General features: G+C 48.3%; 3 protein-coding genes and 1 long non-coding RNA gene across 15 annotated transcripts in view; 1 reads left to right on the forward strand and 3 right to left on the reverse strand.

Moving 5' to 3' along the window:
• Positions 1-234, reverse strand: part of EP400 (E1A binding protein p400) — a 46,625-nt gene extending 46,391 nt beyond the window's left edge. For 3 of the 9 annotated variants that reach the window (XM_021412947.1, XM_021412946.1, XM_021412944.1), the window contains exon 1: positions 70-231. The gene's annotated coding sequence lies outside the window, so the exon portion shown is untranslated. Of the gene's footprint in view, positions 1-69 lie in introns of all 9 variants that reach the window. The other 6 variants (XM_021412942.1, XM_021412940.1, XM_021412948.1 and 3 more) reach the window with 4 other exon arrangements.
• PUS1 (pseudouridylate synthase 1) lies at positions 2,988-8,551 on the reverse strand. 2 transcript variants are annotated; one of them, XM_021412956.1, is made up of 6 exons: positions 8,492-8,551; positions 8,122-8,310; positions 7,302-7,439; positions 6,476-6,578; positions 5,504-6,201; positions 2,988-5,001 (listed from the first exon to the last, which is right to left on the reverse strand). In XM_021412956.1, exons 2-6 carry the CDS (start codon positions 8,296-8,298, stop codon positions 4,954-4,956), a joined length of 1,164 nt encoding a protein of 387 aa, XP_021268631.1. In that variant the 5' UTR covers positions 8,299-8,310; positions 8,492-8,551; the 3' UTR covers positions 2,988-4,953. The 2 variants fall into 2 exon arrangements, with proteins under 2 accessions (XP_021268631.1, XP_021268630.1); XM_021412955.1 differs by having other exon boundaries at positions 8,401-8,513.
• Positions 8,693-9,768, forward strand: LOC110406444. The gene is made up of 2 exons (XR_002443475.1): positions 8,693-8,998; positions 9,391-9,768. It is a non-coding gene; the product is annotated as an uncharacterized LOC110406444 (long non-coding RNA).
• The window catches only part of ULK1 (unc-51 like autophagy activating kinase 1), a 74,221-nt gene continuing 67,591 nt past the window's right edge, over positions 10,012-16,641 (reverse strand). For all 3 annotated transcript variants that reach the window (XM_021412952.1, XM_021412953.1, XM_021412951.1), the window contains 3 exons: positions 14,993-15,150; positions 14,652-14,787; positions 10,012-12,859 (listed from right to left, as the gene is read on the reverse strand). In XM_021412952.1, the coding sequence (XP_021268627.1) occupies positions 12,804-12,859; positions 14,652-14,787; positions 14,993-15,150 (350 nt within the window). In that variant the 3' untranslated portion in view covers positions 10,012-12,803. The remainder of the gene's footprint in view (positions 12,860-14,651; positions 14,788-14,992; positions 15,151-16,641) is intronic.

Consider the following 16,641-nt stretch of genomic DNA (forward strand, 5'->3'; position numbering starts at 1 on the left):
GGAGGAGGAGGGAGGAACGGTGCCCGGCCGCCCCCCACCGCCCCCACGAGCCCGGCGGGCCTCACTTACCGCGGGCGCCTGGGCCGGACTTTCCATTCGCTCCTCAGAGGAAGCGGGGGGCGGGGGGGCGGCCGGAACGGCAGCCGCTACCAGCGCCGGCAGGAGACAAACCGCGCCTCCTGAGCCGCGCTCCGCTCCCCGCGCATGCGCCACCGCCGGAGGGCGGTCCGGGCCTGCGCCGACGCTCGCGCATGCGCGGTGTGGACTCGCGGGAGCTACGGAGGCGGCGGCGGGGATTGGAGCGGGGCGGCCCGGGAAGAGCGGGGATCGGCGGCGCCGCACAGGGCAGAAAATCGGCTTTTATTGGCGCGGGGATAACGGTGCGCAGCAGGCTTTCAGCAAGTCGGCTTCTTGCACTTGAGTTCTGCGCGTGACTCACTGTCAGCAGGCACAACGTTGGGGTAAAAATCCACCATTCAACGTGACCTGCTCACGGCACTAACGCGGCGAGGGGCTGTCACGGCCCCAGGGGATGGGAAGAGGAACACAGAGAGAAGGGAGGGAAAAAGTCACCTAGTGATGTTCCCATCACAGCAAAATACTGCCTCCCCAAAGAAGAGAACACACTTTCTTCACGTTTTAGCAAGAAGAGAAAAGACAACTTCACCTGCTAAGGATGTTTTCATTTACATGGCATCATCAGACCATGGGGAGCAGTGCAGTGCTGGGGGGTGCGGGTCCCAGAGGGGGCTGGTACCCGCTGACTGCCGCCGCCATCACGTCTGTGCTGGTGGTAATAGGGCCAGAGCAACAGCACAGGGCAGGGCTGGGCTCCTGCGGCTTCCTCACAAGCACATCTGGAATCCAGTGTTAGGGAAAGGGGTTACAAAGCTATAGGTATAGAGAGTTTAAAGACAAAGTGACAGTGGTCCTCTGTATATATCGAAGATGGAGGTACCGAATGTAAATGGTCATGAACACCTCGCCTCAAAAATGAGTCAAGACTGAAGACAATTCATATCCCGTGCCTTAAATAAGAGGTAAAATAAATAGCTTTACTACCTTATGTTTAATATAGTGGGAAGTGATACATCCCAGGTCCTTGTTGCAACAACAGTGGGGAAATTAATATTTTTAAGTGTAAGGGAACTGTAAAAAGTACATCCTACAGCAGTCACACTGACAGGGGAAGGTATTTAGTAGCATTTACTTGTATAAAAAATTCAAAAATACAGTTATGATTCTGCCTACTGAACACTGGCTTAGTCCACTAACAGCACTGTATAATCTAAAACCAAGGAAACTGAAAGTCTTGATAATAAAATGCCTATTTCAGTTTATACTCACTTTACCTCCTGCATGCTCAAAAGTTCTTCTGTAATGATTTTGGCAGTGCTCTGGGGAGCAATAAACATAGCTGCAGGACTTGACAACATCACTGACAGAGTCCCAGTTCGCTGCCTGTGCTGGTGACACAATAGCAAGGTTTAAAGGAAGTGCCAGTAATTGTTTCACTGCCTAGGGGGCAGAGAGAAAGGTAATGAAAACTGTTGCTAATCTTCCCACCCCTCCCTTTTTTTCCCAGTAGGAAACAAAATGCAGGTTACACTCTTGGCAGGTATCATCTCCCATCTTCTTTCTCGAAGAAAATCTGTTGCCATCCCCTGCATTTCTTCCACAAGACAATCGTGGTGTGATTTGTACCATGGGAACTCTTGAAGTCTGGGCAGACATTTCAGGGACCATGAGCCTTCTTTCCTCAGTTTTGTTATTCGCGACAGAATTTCATTTTCCTTCAAGTAAGCATTTCTTAATTTTTTTACTGCAAAATACAAAACCAAGACAGACGCTGTAAAAAGTGTTACATGAATAAGCAATAGAAATGACTCTGCAGTCCTTGGAGACGCTGAGATTGATGAGAAGCTCAGTGAGAATGTTCACAAAATTGAAGTGCCCTGACAAATGGCAGACGGACAGAGTTCCCTGAAAAGTTCATATAAAAGTTCCTATTCATTACCTAAGACACTTGTATGCATTTAGCAAACAGCATTGTTATTACCACATGTAAGCACTCTGCAGCTTCTGGTGAGTAAGCATGAGCAACACAAATTCCCATTGTGATCTTTCTCCCCTTAATCTAAATGCATTGCATAAAATGTTAAAATAATTGATTCTGTTTAATTAAATCTCCTTCTCAAACACCATTAGAAAAAGAAATTCTGCTTCCCAAGAGGATCTGCCTCATTCCATCTCATTCCTTTTCTTTCTTGAAGAGAAATTTATATGGCACGTCTGCATCTCTGAAGGCACAGGAAAGCTACAGCTGCTGCAGAGCATTCTAAATTTAAATGAACACAGAATTTCACTGTAAAGGAAGATTTATGACCAGCTGTTCTATACAACAGCTATCTGAAGCAAATTATTAGCGCTTCGTAAAGTCCTTTGCAAAAACGAATAGAACTGTTCAGCACCTCACGGCCGGGCTCGGCCCGCGCAGCGCCAGGCAGGACAGCAGCGCCCCCTGGCGGCAGCGCTCGTGGCGGCAGCGCTCACGCCACGGTCCCAGCTGGGACGCATGCTGCAGCATGGCGCATGCGCGAGTACCTCAGCGCCGACGGCGGCAGAGTGGGCGCCGAGCGTAGAGCGTCCACGCTCCTATTTCCAACTCTAGGGGCGAAGGTAACGGGAAAGAACGGCAGTTTTCCCTCAAAACACTCACTGAAGAAGGCATGAAAGCAACACCGAGGCCCGCTGGGACCTGCAAACGTGGCCTTTTTCCTCATAGTAATCCATCGTCATGTATTCGCAACCTGAGATAAACACATAGCTCCGAGTCGGGGAGGATTCCCCAATGTCCATCGTTGAACCCTTGGGTTTATTTTCTTATCCTCAGCTCCCGAGCACTAAGACCACTTACCTGCATGCAACCAGAGCTGAAATAGCACGTTAGCGATCTCCAGCAAATAAAAAAGCACACCTGCAAGAGGTAGGAAATAACCGTTCTTTATTTTCTCCAGAGACAATAAACAAATTCCTGATGATTTCGAGTTGTGTCAGTTTTGGTGCCTTCATTTTAAGTAAATAAAGGTATTTTTCTCAGATTTAAAGAGACTGAAATAGCTTTGGACAAAAGGTTTAACACAGACTAGGTTGACACTATGAGTTAGCAAAGGATGTAAAAGAAAATCTAAGCAGAGTCCCTCCTCAGAACACTCATAGTCCTGTGATGATAAAACAGAGTAAGGCCTTCACAAAAAATATAAAAAGCTCTAATTAAAACCCATATGAAACAAGCAAATCCCTTGTTAAGGACAATTCTGGCTAAAAACAAATCCCACAAGGAACTATAACATCAGTAACCACTGAAAAATGGAGGAGAGTGCCATCTCCTCTAAAAAGTAACTCCCATGTTCAGTATGGACCATGAGTTTTGGTGCACATCCTCACACACATCCAGTCTGTGCCCCGAGGTTGAATAAAACCAAAGACCGCAGCCCTTACAGCCCTGGATTTGTCCCAGAGGGTGAGCTTTTACAGCACAAAGCAAGTTGGCATACAAACCCAGCCAGGGAAGTTTGTCGAGAATGCATACTAAACTCCAAATACTCAGAGCCTGGTTCCACCCCCTTTCCCAAGGGTCCTACCATTAGGAAGGGCAGGAGAGCTGTTGCCTTTACTTCATTTTTTTTTTTTTGCTTTTGCTTTTTCCTTCCACCACCTTCACAGAAACTTGGCAACGAGAAACAGAAGTCAAATCGCAGTTGGGAAAAGGAGAGGAAGAACTCCAGAGTACGCAGACTCCCAAAACACAGAAAATAAAAATTGATTCCCAAAGAAAGACAGTCTTCAGGCATGTGCTTCCCATATCACTGCACATACTCCTCTAAGCAGCTTGCTAGAAATTAAGAATTCACACACACCAATCAAACGCAGGCTTGATTAAGCCCAGAGGAAGTCAGCACCATTCTTTTCACACATGCCAAGTTGATTCAACTCGGAATCTAGCAGATGGCTAGCTAGTTTCCATTTAAAGCAGAAACACTAAACCAGCAGCAACACATCTAGCAACCCACCCCAGGGAACACAGAAACTTTCACAGCGACATGCTTTGAATTGCAATCCTGGCAATTAATGCACATGTTTTCCTTACATCTCAATGACAGCTCTGTGAAAGAGCACCTCAGGCAGTGGATGCCCAACTGTGTGCGTAGCTGTGATCTATGTTCTTGAGTCTGCCCAGGCATGAGGTCAGTAACAGGAGGATGACACCTTTCAAATAAAAGGCATTGTCTTCAAGTATATAGCTCAAGCCATGTTAAAAAATTAAGATCTCTCACTGAAGCAAGGAATCACTTCCTTTAGACCTGCAAATCTTGAGAAAACAACAAGGTTGATTCAAGAGCAAAAATTCATAGCAGTTAGCATAATGAATTTCTATCCCATGCATATTATTTCACAAGAAAGCTATGAATGACAAAAAATTAAAGCTTAACATGATGTCTAGAGATCAGGCTAATTAAAGATGAAGGGAAAAAAAGTTCATGGAGTCATAACTTCATAAAAATAATCCCAAAAAAGTGTATTAAAATGTTTTGTCCCATCTTTACGTAGAGATTACACAGATTTAAAATACTATTTCCAGGTAAACATCTAATAAAAACATTATTCAAATAGCAATTAAGACATCTTGTGTTACAAGAATCCTTTAGAAAGCTTCTTTCTCATTACATTTTCAAGTATGCCAGTCAGGTGAATCAGTCAGTGGCACAGCCTCTTTTAGTCTTACTACTGCAGTTTTTTTTTCGGCCCACTCATTTTCTCCTGGGCATCTACTCCTTGTTCTGTAAGTATGAAATCCCCTGCTTTACTGGATTCTCGGATTAGGAAGGCCACTTTTCTGTAGACAAAGTGAGCTGTGAGCAGTAAGGGTCCCAGGTCCGACGATGTCTTGACTCAGTCAGAATCATCATCACAACCATCACTGCCTTCAAGATCACTGTTCTGGAAAGCAAAATGGAAAATGGTTTGTCTGTATTTCATTTATATGACATTGAATTTCAACTTCTCCATGAGGAGTAAATGGGGCAAGATCCCAACTTCATGGCTTAGATCCATCTAATGCAACAAACTTCTGTGATGACAGAGCCAGCAGGAAACTGCCAACCCAAAAACTAGACCCTCAAACAGCTTCACAATAGCAAAAGCTGGGGCTGTTTCCACAACTTCTGTTGCTGGTTTATGACCGCGTTAAAATCAGCCTGTGTTTTACAGCATTCCTTCCTTCTTCCCTTAACTGCCCCCTGCAACTCTGCATAAATAACACTTTGTATCATTTGTTCCACCATCACCAAAAGCACAGAAGGTGAAAAGACAGAACACATTTTATACTCCAGCTGACTGTCATCGTCCACAGTATATTCATGGAAAACAGAAGTGTTCTCAAAGGAAAAACCTTTTTAACTTAACAGCTTCCCTTTGTAAAAATAATGGCTTCGATCATTACCTTTGAATTTTTGTTGTTAGCGTCCATCTCAGCAGCAGAAGAGTTGAAGTCATGAATGGAGAGGGTGTTCAGCCAGCTCATCATGGATTTCTCCTCCCTTTCTGTGTTAATAATAGTAGGATAGATATACTGCTCTTTGAAAACAGCAATCTTCTCCTCCTCCTCCTTCCACTCCAGCGGCTCATGCAGCCCATCATTTCCAAAACGCCTGTTGTATTTCTCAAAGTGTACTCTTTCCAAGACCAGACCAAGCCCAGGAGCTTTGGGGACATCCACTTTCTCCTCTCCCCAGCTGCGCTCTATGATAGACTCAGGAGCATAACCTTTCACAATGGCTATCACCAGTCCGATCATCTTCCGTATCTGGTGCATCATGAAACTCTGGCCCTTCACTTTGATCACTGCGAATTCTATGTTCTCCCGCACAAAGGGCTCTCCGCAGTACATCTCCATTATGTATCGCTTGGCGCTGGGGTCCTTGGGTCCCTTCTGAGAAGTGAAGTTGTGGAAGTTGTGTGTTCCTTTATAGCAGGCAAGCAGGCTGTTGACTTTCTCAAGGGTCTCTTTGCTGAGTCGATAAGCCTCCTCTTGCACATCGTGGTCTTTATGGGCAAAGGCAAACGTTGGCAGCATGTACGCGTAGGTTCTGGCATCACATTTGTTCTTGGAGTTGAATCCCCCAGTGACTCTCTTCAGCCCTTATTTTAAAAGTGACACCAAGTTTTTGAATCAGTAAGCTACAAGCTGCTTGCGACTTCACTCGTATCAACAAGCATGTTTGTTTTTAATGAAACGCAATCAAAAGACGCAACTATTTATTTTATAGGTCACCAATTTCAAAACAGCATAAGTGCATGGATTCTTGTTAAAACTAAACCGCTTTTGAGTAAAATTACAATGAAAAGGGAGAGACTTTGTGCAGGAGAAGCTCCTCTTTGAAAAGATTTTCTCTGCCCGTTCCGGTATCCTTACCCAGAATTCTGATATGAGAAGGAAGATGGTTATTGATCTTTTCTAAGATGTCATCTATTAGCCTGACCTTTAGCGACACAATCTGTCCAGCAGCAGACACACCCTACAAAAATCATAAAACACGGACAATTATGCACCTTGGAAGCTCTAGGTTAGCACTTGCAGAATTGAAATAGCTGAAGAACAAGTTTATTCCTTTTTTCTCACTGGTCACTTCAGGCTGAAAGTGAGGCAAAGGCGGAAACCCAACTGGGAATGCTCCCAGAAGACCTGCTGCTGCTGTACAGCCATCGAGCACCTCAGCAATCCCACACAGCACAATACTGCACTCCCCTTCAGGACATATCCCGCTATACTTGACTGCTGTTAAGCACCAGCAGAACAGAAATGACTTGCACATAAGATCAGCCGCGAATCCCAGTTCAGACTTAGCACTTTGTTGCGGCAGGGTTAAAAAAAGTGAGATGCAGCTCTGCTTCTGAGCTCCACATCAAGCAGGTGGCAGCAGCAGCGAGGAGCAGCAACAGCCTGGGAAGCTGGAACAGGCGAACAGGAGGGAAACGCGAACACACAGCTAAGTACAAAGTGCCAGCTTGACATACACCATCTAATCAGCATCCCACACATTCTAAATATTTGCTTTGTACTTAAGTTTAGTAGGAGACGGAGGGAGGAGTTTCAAATAATATTCACTGCAGACAGTATTTGCTATCGGATCTCATGCTGAATAATGCTTTACCAATCAGGAACGACAGCACTGGAGAAGGAGACCCCAAGCAGCCCCTGTGAGACCCCATTTTGAGAGAGCAGCCCCAGCACGAGGTACCTTATCCGTCCGAGCGCACCGCTGGAACGACATCTTCTTCATATCTTCGCCGTGGTTTTCCGGGATGCAGCCTGACTGAACAAGGGCACACACCAAGTCATCCTCGATTGTCTTGAACTGCGAAGATCCCAGATTTCTCTGAGAGAGAACACAGAGCAGGGAATAAAACAACCAGCAATTACTGGGTAACCGCTCTGACAGACAACACTGCAAAATCCTCTGAAATCCTCCTTCCTGGCTCTGACTGTTGCCGTTGCTCCTACAAAACTAACTTCTCACTTGCAAAGCTTTACCAGAAGCGTTGAAAAAATACGTACCTCCTGCTCCAGCCTTTGCAGTTATTGCAAGTGGTAGGGCATTTCTAATGTCTCTGTGAAACGCTTGTGAAGCAGTTTTCTGGTAGTTCATCCACCTCTGTGCATGACACAGATGGATGACACAGCACCGCAGCACCCGCAGGGGCAACGGCTGCCGTTCCAACCCCAGCTGCTGCACGTTCTGCATCCAGCAATTAGCAGGCCGGCCTTTTAATGGGCAGCCCAAGCTGCTGCACACCAAGAGCTGCGGTTCTGTCCAGCAACTCCTGCACTGAAGCCGTGGCTGTGCCGAGCTGCCAGCACAGCACAGCACAGTGCGGCACGGCACGGCACAGCACGGCACAGCACAGTGCGGCACGGCACGGCACGGCGCCCTGCCCGGCAGCGGGAGGCGCGGCCCCACGTCCTCCTGCTCTTCTCCTCCTCCTCCTCCTCCTCGTCCGCCGCCGCCACAACGCGGCCCTGCACGCCCCGCACAGCAGCCGCCGGGCCCGGCCACGTACTTGCATGCCGTGGTAGCCTTTCCCCGAGTACGCCATCAGCAGCACGATCTTCCTTTTGGGCGTCCTTTTACTCTGATCCCCCGCATCCTCCTCACCCGCGGCTCCCTTCAGCCTCTTGTTCTCCTGCTGCCCGTTCTCCTCCGCCGCCTCGCCGGCCCCGCTCGGCCTCTTCGCCATGGCGAGCAGCACCTGCACGGACGGAGCAGAGGACGCGGGGTCGGGTCGGGTCGGAGTGCCGCCTGCCCCGGGCCCGGGCCCGGTCCCCCCTCCCCCACGCACGTTCCGCGGCCGGAACCCTCCGCTCGCGGCGCGCAGCCCCCAGCGCAGCGCCAGCATCGACCCGGCCCGGCTCGGCCCCGCCGCCACTTACGATGCACGGCGCGCACAGCGCTACGGCGGCCGGGACGGGACGGGACGGGACGCGCGGGGACAGCGCTGCGGCTGCGCGGGGCGGGGAGGAAGGGCCGGGCCGCGCTGCGCTGATTGGAGTGCGCTGCAGTGCTCCCGGACGCAGAGCTGAGCTGAGCTGAGCTGGGCGGAGAGGCGCTGCTCCCGCGAGGCTGGCAGAAGGAAGCGGCGTTTACTCGTCCGGATGGAAGCGGAACGGCCGACGACCCCGGGCGGAGCGGATTATCAGGCGCGGGGAGCACGGTTTTCACAGGGCGTCTGAACGCTCCTTACGAAGGAAAGATTGTTGTCCTGTTTTCATTTGGTCCTTTTTAAAAAAATTTAATTTCGAACAGAGCAGGGAGAAAGGAAGCGACTTCCAGAGCCGCCGCTGGGAGCGGGTTCTGTGGGAATCCGCGCTGCGTGCCCGGCAGGGCTGGGCTCCGAGGAGCGCTGGTTGTACAAAGGCAGAGTTAAAAGGACGGGGTCGGTAAGTGGAAGTGGAGCACTTGGTGTCATTGCCGTGCTTTAAAGCGCACCCACCCGCTTCTGCTTCCTCCGCAGCCCCGGGAGCAGCGCTGCTGATTTCCTCCCGGCTGCTCAGTAGAACGCGTGGGAACCCAGCCGGGTGCGCTGAAGAATTGCCGGGGATGGTTTTCCCCTGGAATCAGCAGCAATGGAATGTCACAACAAACATGCAGAAAGCTGTGCCGTTTGCACTGCGGCTTTTAAACCGTTCGGGCCTTGTGGTTCGGAGCCGTTATTCCATTCCGTTCTTCAGTCTTCCCAGCCAGCGCTTTCCCCTTCGCTCCGCTGCCTATGAACAGTGCTGTGGGTTCAGCAGAGCACAACACACGCTCCCCACCTTTCCCTTGGCTGCAGGTTTCCACACGAACCCTAACGCTTCCCCCGGGGGCAGCTTCCAACCCTTCCACCGGCACCAAAGCGCCTGGACGTTTCCTTTACCACAGCCCCCTGCCACAGGGACAACACACCGGGTTTTCCCACCGAAGGACACCCAGGTGTGCTGGGCTGCCAGCACTGGAGCAGCATCAGCACGGCACGCTGAGCTCGCTGCGATGCTCGTGGGCCGCCTGCTTCAACCCTCCCCATCCGCAGGCTGAGCCGAGCGCAGCAGGCTCAGGGCCCGCGCTGACCGGGTTCCAGCGGGACTGAGAACAGGCCGCTAACAACTTCAAAACGATTTTATTTCTTAAATTGGCGTTGTACAATTTAAAGCCAAAAAAAAAAAAAAAAAAAGTCACACAAAACACAAATAAAAAAACGTTGACCAAGTATCAAGCGTTACCTTATAAAGAACATCATCATACGCTCTCACAAACCTGAAGATACGTGTTATTAGACTGAGGTTTCTTGAAATCTATTAAAGACACTACACACAAACGCTGCAACAGTAACAAAGCCATGACAATAGCAAGTGGACTATGCTAGCAACTTCAACAGTGGTGGGGTTTTTTTCTTTTTTTTTTCTTTTTTTTTTTCTTTTTTTTGCATTCCTCGTTGTCTACAAAGCAATAAATATTTGTCACCAAAAAAAGTTGGTTTCACGCTACATGCACTTAGATAAAAAATAAAGTCACCAAAGTGATGGCAAAATAAATCACCTGTCTGATCTTTTTTTTTTTTTCCTTTTTTTCCTAGTTTTTCTTTTTTTATTATTATTATTTTTTTTTAATTCAAGCACAGTGGCTAAGTTTCAAGTATTGAGAGAAAACATATATACACGTTTGTGTTTGTGTGCGCACATATGCATACACACACATACACACGCACACTCGTATGTATATACACAAACACATACATATATATATATCGGTTGGAGGGCTGTAAACCACAAATGTTCGGAGCAGTATATATTTGTGTACACTGAATGTGGACAATTTGGATACATTCAAGTAATTAAGTACAGCTGGAAGGTTAGTGCTGAGCTTGCCACGTACACGGACCGTGAAACCTGCGGCACAACCACGGCAGCCGGGCCGTGCTCCTCGGCAGCAGCCATCAGTGCAGGCGTGGGGCTGCCGCAGGGCTCGGGGCAGCAGGTTTCTGTCTGGCAGGAGCAGTCCCGGCCGGGTGCCTTCCCGGTGCGCCCACCTGCAGCACGGCCCCGCACAGACCCGTCCAAGCCTTTTGGAAGCGGTCCGGGTCCCTTCGGTGTTTCTGGCCACAGGCTGGGGGTTGTCTCTTGGTTGTTGTTTTCTTTGCCTCGTCTTTTTTTCCTCCAGGCACAAGCGTAAGCGGTGGGCTGTGAACGCACGATGCAGCAGAGGCCCAATACTGAAGCACTTGTGTGAGCTATGTTTAAGCTTCCCTGCTTGGGGCAATCAGAAATATTTTTTAATTTCCTCCTTGGCATCTCTACTCCGCGATCAGAAATACCCACACTGCCAAAGGTGATGCCAGCTCAAGCCAATTAAGTTGCTCCTGAAACCCTTGTAAAGTATCACGCTGAACGTGCCAATATCGAGAGAGAAAAAAAAAAAGCAGTGAGGACTTAACCACCATGTGCAAAGTATTATGAAATCCCCTGAAACAAAGCCTGAGGTTTCGAGTTGCTTTCCAAGATCGTTTTCTGCCCAGCGCTAACAAAATACTGCCATGACTGATAAATTAAGACACACACATGCGCACGCAGACAGACAAGGCAGCCGGCGATCCTCTCACGCACATGCTCACAGCATCCGAAGCCTCAACCAGAACTCCAGCCACTCGCACCTGCAGTCTCATTTGGCTACAGAGTCTCCTGAAAAGAAATGCTGAACATAAAACCGAACGCTGCCAGATTTCTTTATAAAAAAAAAAAAAAAAACGAAGCAGCAAGTAAAACTTAAAAAAAAAAAAGAAAAAAAAAAGAAAAAAGAATCCATTTTCAATTGTGTGTAGGATCTTACACCTGTTCTCGAGCTCTTAAAAAGCACAAGAGCTTCATACCGACTGTCCTTAAAAGAACATTTAAATAACAACCAACACAAACAGAAACATCTTGGTACTGCCAGACTGCGAGTCAGCCTTGCCTGGCACGGAGGAGGAACAGCACAGACTCCGCAGCGCTCTGTGCCTCACGCTCACAAATACAGTACAGTTAAATACGTACAGTTGCACACAAACCATATATATCAATATATATTCAACCTCAGGAATACATATTAATATACGCACACACGTAGTGCAATAAAACAACCAGGAAACAAGGAAAGGAATAAAAAGAACAGCATTCCTAACAGTCGTGATGTTCCTGGGTCGTTGTGTGATGCAAAGTCAACTTCTGAAAGTTCCCATAGTGTGTAAAGTGCTCCTTTGATTCACAAAGCTAGTGTTTTCAGTTTGGGGTGAGGGCTCTGGGAAGGGGTCTCTAGCCAACAGCTGAAAGCAGGACAGCACTGGTGCTCCCTCGTGGTAGATATGTACTGACGGGCTGAACTGACAGCCAGGAGTCTTTAATGCTGACCCCAGTGAGCTCGGGGACCAGGGGAGGAACGGATTCGTTTTGGCTTCTGAGAAACGCAGGAACGTTCCATTTTGTGTCACCCTCCTGTTTTCTCCGCAGTCTCTTTCCCCGTGTCGTTTGTCCATCCGCAGACAGACGCAGTCCACGCGGCAGCCACGGGAGACGCCAGCTTGCCCAGGGACAGCTCGTTCTCAGCCTCGCCCAGCACGTCCACAGAAGGCGGCAGCGACTTCAGCCGCGCTCAGTTGAAGCGGAGCATCCCTCCTCTCGGCCGCTCAGAACACACTCCAAGGCTTCAGCGTGTATGAGACAGGAGGGGAGCCTGGGGCTGCCGGGAAGCTTGAAGGTGCCCAGCTGTCAGCTGGGGTAGGGGAAAGTACACAAACTGGCCTTGATTTCTGAACGACAGCCTCCAACGTGAACTGAAGCCAGCAGTTTAGGCACATCCATTGCCTGCAATGGAGACAGCACTGGAATACTCTGTTCTTAAGCAAGAGGACAGGCAGCAGTCTTATCCTTCAGAGTGCTGGGAAGAAGCAGACTGCTATCCTTCATCCCTGCTGCCAACGAGGGAAACCTTTCTACATCAGCTACGTCTTCGCCCAGGCCTTTGGACAGGGAGGTATTCGTGCTTCTGCAGTCACACAGAAAAGCCCCACAAAAGAATCTAAGTCTGTGGAACAACTTCCCAAAATGCCAGAATACAGAACATTGAGCAGTTCATCCTCCGGGTGTCCTACTGCCAGAATTGTTTCCCACCACAGCAGCAGGCCATTGGAAACAAAGCGATCAGCTGGGATGAGGTGCGTGGAGAACACTACTCAAATCAGGCGCAGAACCCCGACAGCAGAGCTGACAGCCTGCGCTCGATGCACAGTTTACCTAAGAGAAAAAAAAAAAACAAGAAATCAACTTCTCATTTTTCCTGGCAATATAAGGATGACAAAACATGCTGGAGATTTGGAAAAACAAACAAACAAAAAAACAACTGAATTTCAGCAAGACTAAGCAGCCCTTCCAGAACTACTACCACGTACTGATCTAGGCCAGGTGAGAACCTAACCACAAACATCATGATGGGAAGAGACAGAACCAAGAGCTGAATAGAGAGCCAAGAACGAAAGCTGCAAGGCAGAGTTCCGATAGTGTTATCCAAAGGTTCCAAAGGACTATCATTCACTGCCAACAATTCATACATGGCACGGGACAGCCCAGCAGTCACTGCAGATTCTCACTGTCTGCACCTGACACTCTGTCAAAAGCTAGATATTTGGTGGAACTCATACCTCTAATATGAGGACTTGCTTTATTTCTATGTTTATATCACTTTACTTCTCAGAAAAACATCATTAAGTGCCTGAGATCTAAAACGAAATGCATACACATTACAGCCTACCAGAGAACAACTCAATCAGGAAGCTGGAACATCGGGTGAAATAGGGAATACCAGGGTATCAGTTGGGAGAAGAAATCCATTAGATGCATTAACTGTATCTCTGGACAAAAGACGTGATTTAGGTTTGTTAAGAAATGAACAATTGAAACTACTTAGTATTCCCTATTCACTCAGCCCTCCACTACCATACACCACCTGCCAATCTCCTTTTGCTCTCCTTCACTGAGCCTCATGTGGACTGTTAAAGTTGGTGATAATTAACTGACTGATTGCCTGTGAGCCAGAAATCTCTCCTCTCATTACCTACCCAAGAGCTCTGTCCACAAGGATGACTGGAGCAGTCTGGCAGCACTTTGGATGCTGGCCCAAGAAATGCATTCACTAGCCAGCAGAGGGGGAGAGGCATGGCTTGCCAGCTGTGTCCTTTCCCTTCAGCTGTTCCAACACTGCGGTGCCACGATGAGCTGGTTTAGCTGTGACAGAGCAGAGCTGAGGCCAAGTCAAGCTGCTCTAACAGACAATAGCTGTCCCCCAGCCCCTCTGCCTGCCTCCCGGAGAAAGAGATAACAAAGATGATTAAACCCCAGCCACAAAGGCAGGGAAAGTTCACTCTGAGTAAGTCAGGTCAGTTCTTTCCACTGTGCACACCGTTAACAAAGGAAGGGTGCAGAAGAGGTGACAGAGCAGCAGAGGGATCCATCTGTCTATGGAAAAGGAAGCCAAGTGATAGCAAGAAGGTAAAAGCCGAGCTACCACAACCAATTGCTGAAGAGAAAAATACTTGTCTGCTGCCTTCTTAGCCTGGCCTGGGGAACACAGGTGAGCAGCTCTATTTTAGAAGAAGTGTTGGAAGGAGCCCTAGCCGTGCTGATTGGCCACCTCTGCCTGACAGCCGCTGCAGTTTCACATTCCAAAGTGTTCTGGGCAATCTGATGGATGGTTCCAGATGGAAACCAAACCCAGCCCTTTGCTGCTGCCAAACCACTTCCTTCAGCAAGTTCCTCCATACAACAAAAGCTCCAACAAAGCCCTGGCGACTGCTCTGCAAGGCAGCTCTCAAGATATGGCTCAGAACAGGGACCTGCATTTCTAACAGTCTTCCAGCTGGGAAAGCATGAGGCCAGGCTGCTAGGAGCTACAACAAATCACGAGATCTGTGCTATAACCATCAAGATGTAGCCAAAGGAAAAATGGATGCTGGGTACTAAAATTTCCAATTCATGCAGCTAGAAAAACACGACATGACGTAGTGAGAAAAAAAAGTCCCTGAGCACTCACATTTATTGATGTTTTCTATGTCCCCCTGTTCAGTGATGATGTTCAGGAGCCCCTCCATCAGCAGCAGAGCCTTGTGGTACCTCTGTGCGCAGTCCTCTCTGTGGTGGAACATCTCATCCAGGGCTGCAGACTGCACCTGCAGGCAACAGCCCCGTGCAAAAGGTCACTCCCATACCAGACCAAGCTTTCCCAGCACAGCTCCTTAGCCTCCCTCACCAAACCTCCAGAGGCTGCACCCAGCATCATGAATGAAACCACCTGCTAAAACCATCAGCAGGAACTGTTAACGCCTGGCACTTGTTCTGTGCTAGCCCCGTTCCCAGACTCTGTACAGTTATTACCATTTGCACAGCATAGCTGAAGATGAGCTTCTCTGCAGTGATGCTGTTGATCCGATCCATGAGTTTCTGTTTGTCCAGGAAGAACCTCTGCAGTCTCATGTTGAGGCAGTGGCAGGATGAAACACTGGATTTATAAAGCTCGTTGAGCTTCTTCACAACTAGAATAAAGAAAAGAAATGCATTGGGCACCAGCTCCTGTTCTCCCCGTGCCTCCCAACCTCCATGCACAGGACTCCAAACAAGTCACTTCAAGGCAACCAGGTTATGTTGTATCCAAACATAAAACTGGCAGCAAAGTACCTGCTGCACCCATGAGGTCTTTTTCCTTTTCTTTGTCACCCTGACCAATTACAAGCCTGCACACTGCGAGAGCTACATGCCCAGCTCACCTGAGGCCAGGTCAATTTTTGTTCCCTTCAGTTGCCACAAGACAGCAGTTTGCACTGTGCAAGATGTCTCACATGTCACCAGAAGCAACAGACATGCCAGATACAAAGCTTCTGTTACCCGACGGGCGATGACATGCTGTGAAGAACATGACTTGCATGTGCTAGCTGCTGGAGCTAAGCGTGGCTCAGCAGCACTAAGCAAGGGAATCTGTCTCCTGGGACAATGCTGTCCCAGAATGGAAAGACACCGATGCCTGCAAAAGGTCACCTCCTTTCCTGCACAGCAGCAGCTAGGACAGGAAGATTATGTGACAGAGAACCCAGAGTTGAGTATGATTTAAAAGGATTGAATAACAACCCAAAACAGCATGTGAAGCCACAAGCTCAAGACTCACTAGCTGTACGGCTACACGATGTACCGAGTACAAACTCCCACCACCTGACAAGCAGTAACTGTGACACGTCTGAAACCCCCACGCTGCACAATTCGCTCCTAGGGGGAGGTAAAGGAACCCATACCCTGAACCAAGCTACCTCAGCACCCTGCTGAGGGGCAGCCAAGGAAGACTTTGTAAAAAACAAACATTTAATGAAAAAATAGAACACTCCCCACAGCAAGAACGAAACACAAGCAAGTAAAGCAACATCCTCATTGGTGGAATTCAGTCAGACGTCTGGGCTGTGCACAAATTACCAGGAAGCTGATGGCTATGGATAGGGACCCTGCCTGGCACTCACTGCCCAAGGACATTGCAGGGCAGTATCTTGTTGCACTTCAGCTTTTTCCATGCACAAGTGAAAGAAGGTACACAAGTACCTTGAGATCTCTTTTGCCCTCACTGTGCCCTATAAAACCTCAAGGGAACAGTATTTTGTGGGAAGAGAACTAAGAAAAGGTAGCTTTATCCAGTTCCCACACACTGGATTCATAGCATAACTCTTCCTACAAGTTGCAATTTGCCCTGGAAAGGGAATAATTAATTTGTGTTATGTCAGCCCGAACATGTGGAAGAAGTGTAGCTAAACCTGCCCAGATGCAAACGTGAGGCTGTACGACTAGCAAATAAGTGACTCCTGTATTACCAGAGTTTTGCTTCCTGTGTTTTTGTTTCATTTGAAAAATCATCATAGCCAAGACGTGTCTCAATTCGCCAACTAAGCACTTATTGGGACATGTACTGTATAATTAAGTTGGACTGACATCAAGTACAAATAAGCACCTGAGATAGAGATGTACAAGAAATCAGATAAGATGCATTT

This window comes from Numida meleagris, chromosome 14, assembly GCF_002078875.1.
Source record: "Numida meleagris isolate 19003 breed g44 Domestic line chromosome 14, NumMel1.0, whole genome shotgun sequence".
Classification (NCBI taxonomy): Eukaryota; Metazoa; Chordata; class Aves; order Galliformes; family Numididae; genus Numida; species Numida meleagris.

Bases quoted from the DNA above. Each gene is read 5' to 3' on its own strand.
- PUS1 (XM_021412955.1), bottom strand. From the start codon at position 8,457: ATGCTGGCGCTGCGCTGGGGGCTGCGCGCCGCGAGCGGAGGGTTCCGG. The intron at 7,440-8,121 runs GTACGTGGCCGG...GTTCTCTCTCAG, and splicing joins AAGGCTACCACGGCATGCAA to AGAAATCTGGGATCTTCGCA. The intron at 5,002-5,503 runs GTAATGATCGAA...TTTGCTTTCCAG, and splicing joins CTAACAACAAAAATTCAAAG to AACAGTGATCTTGAAGGCAG.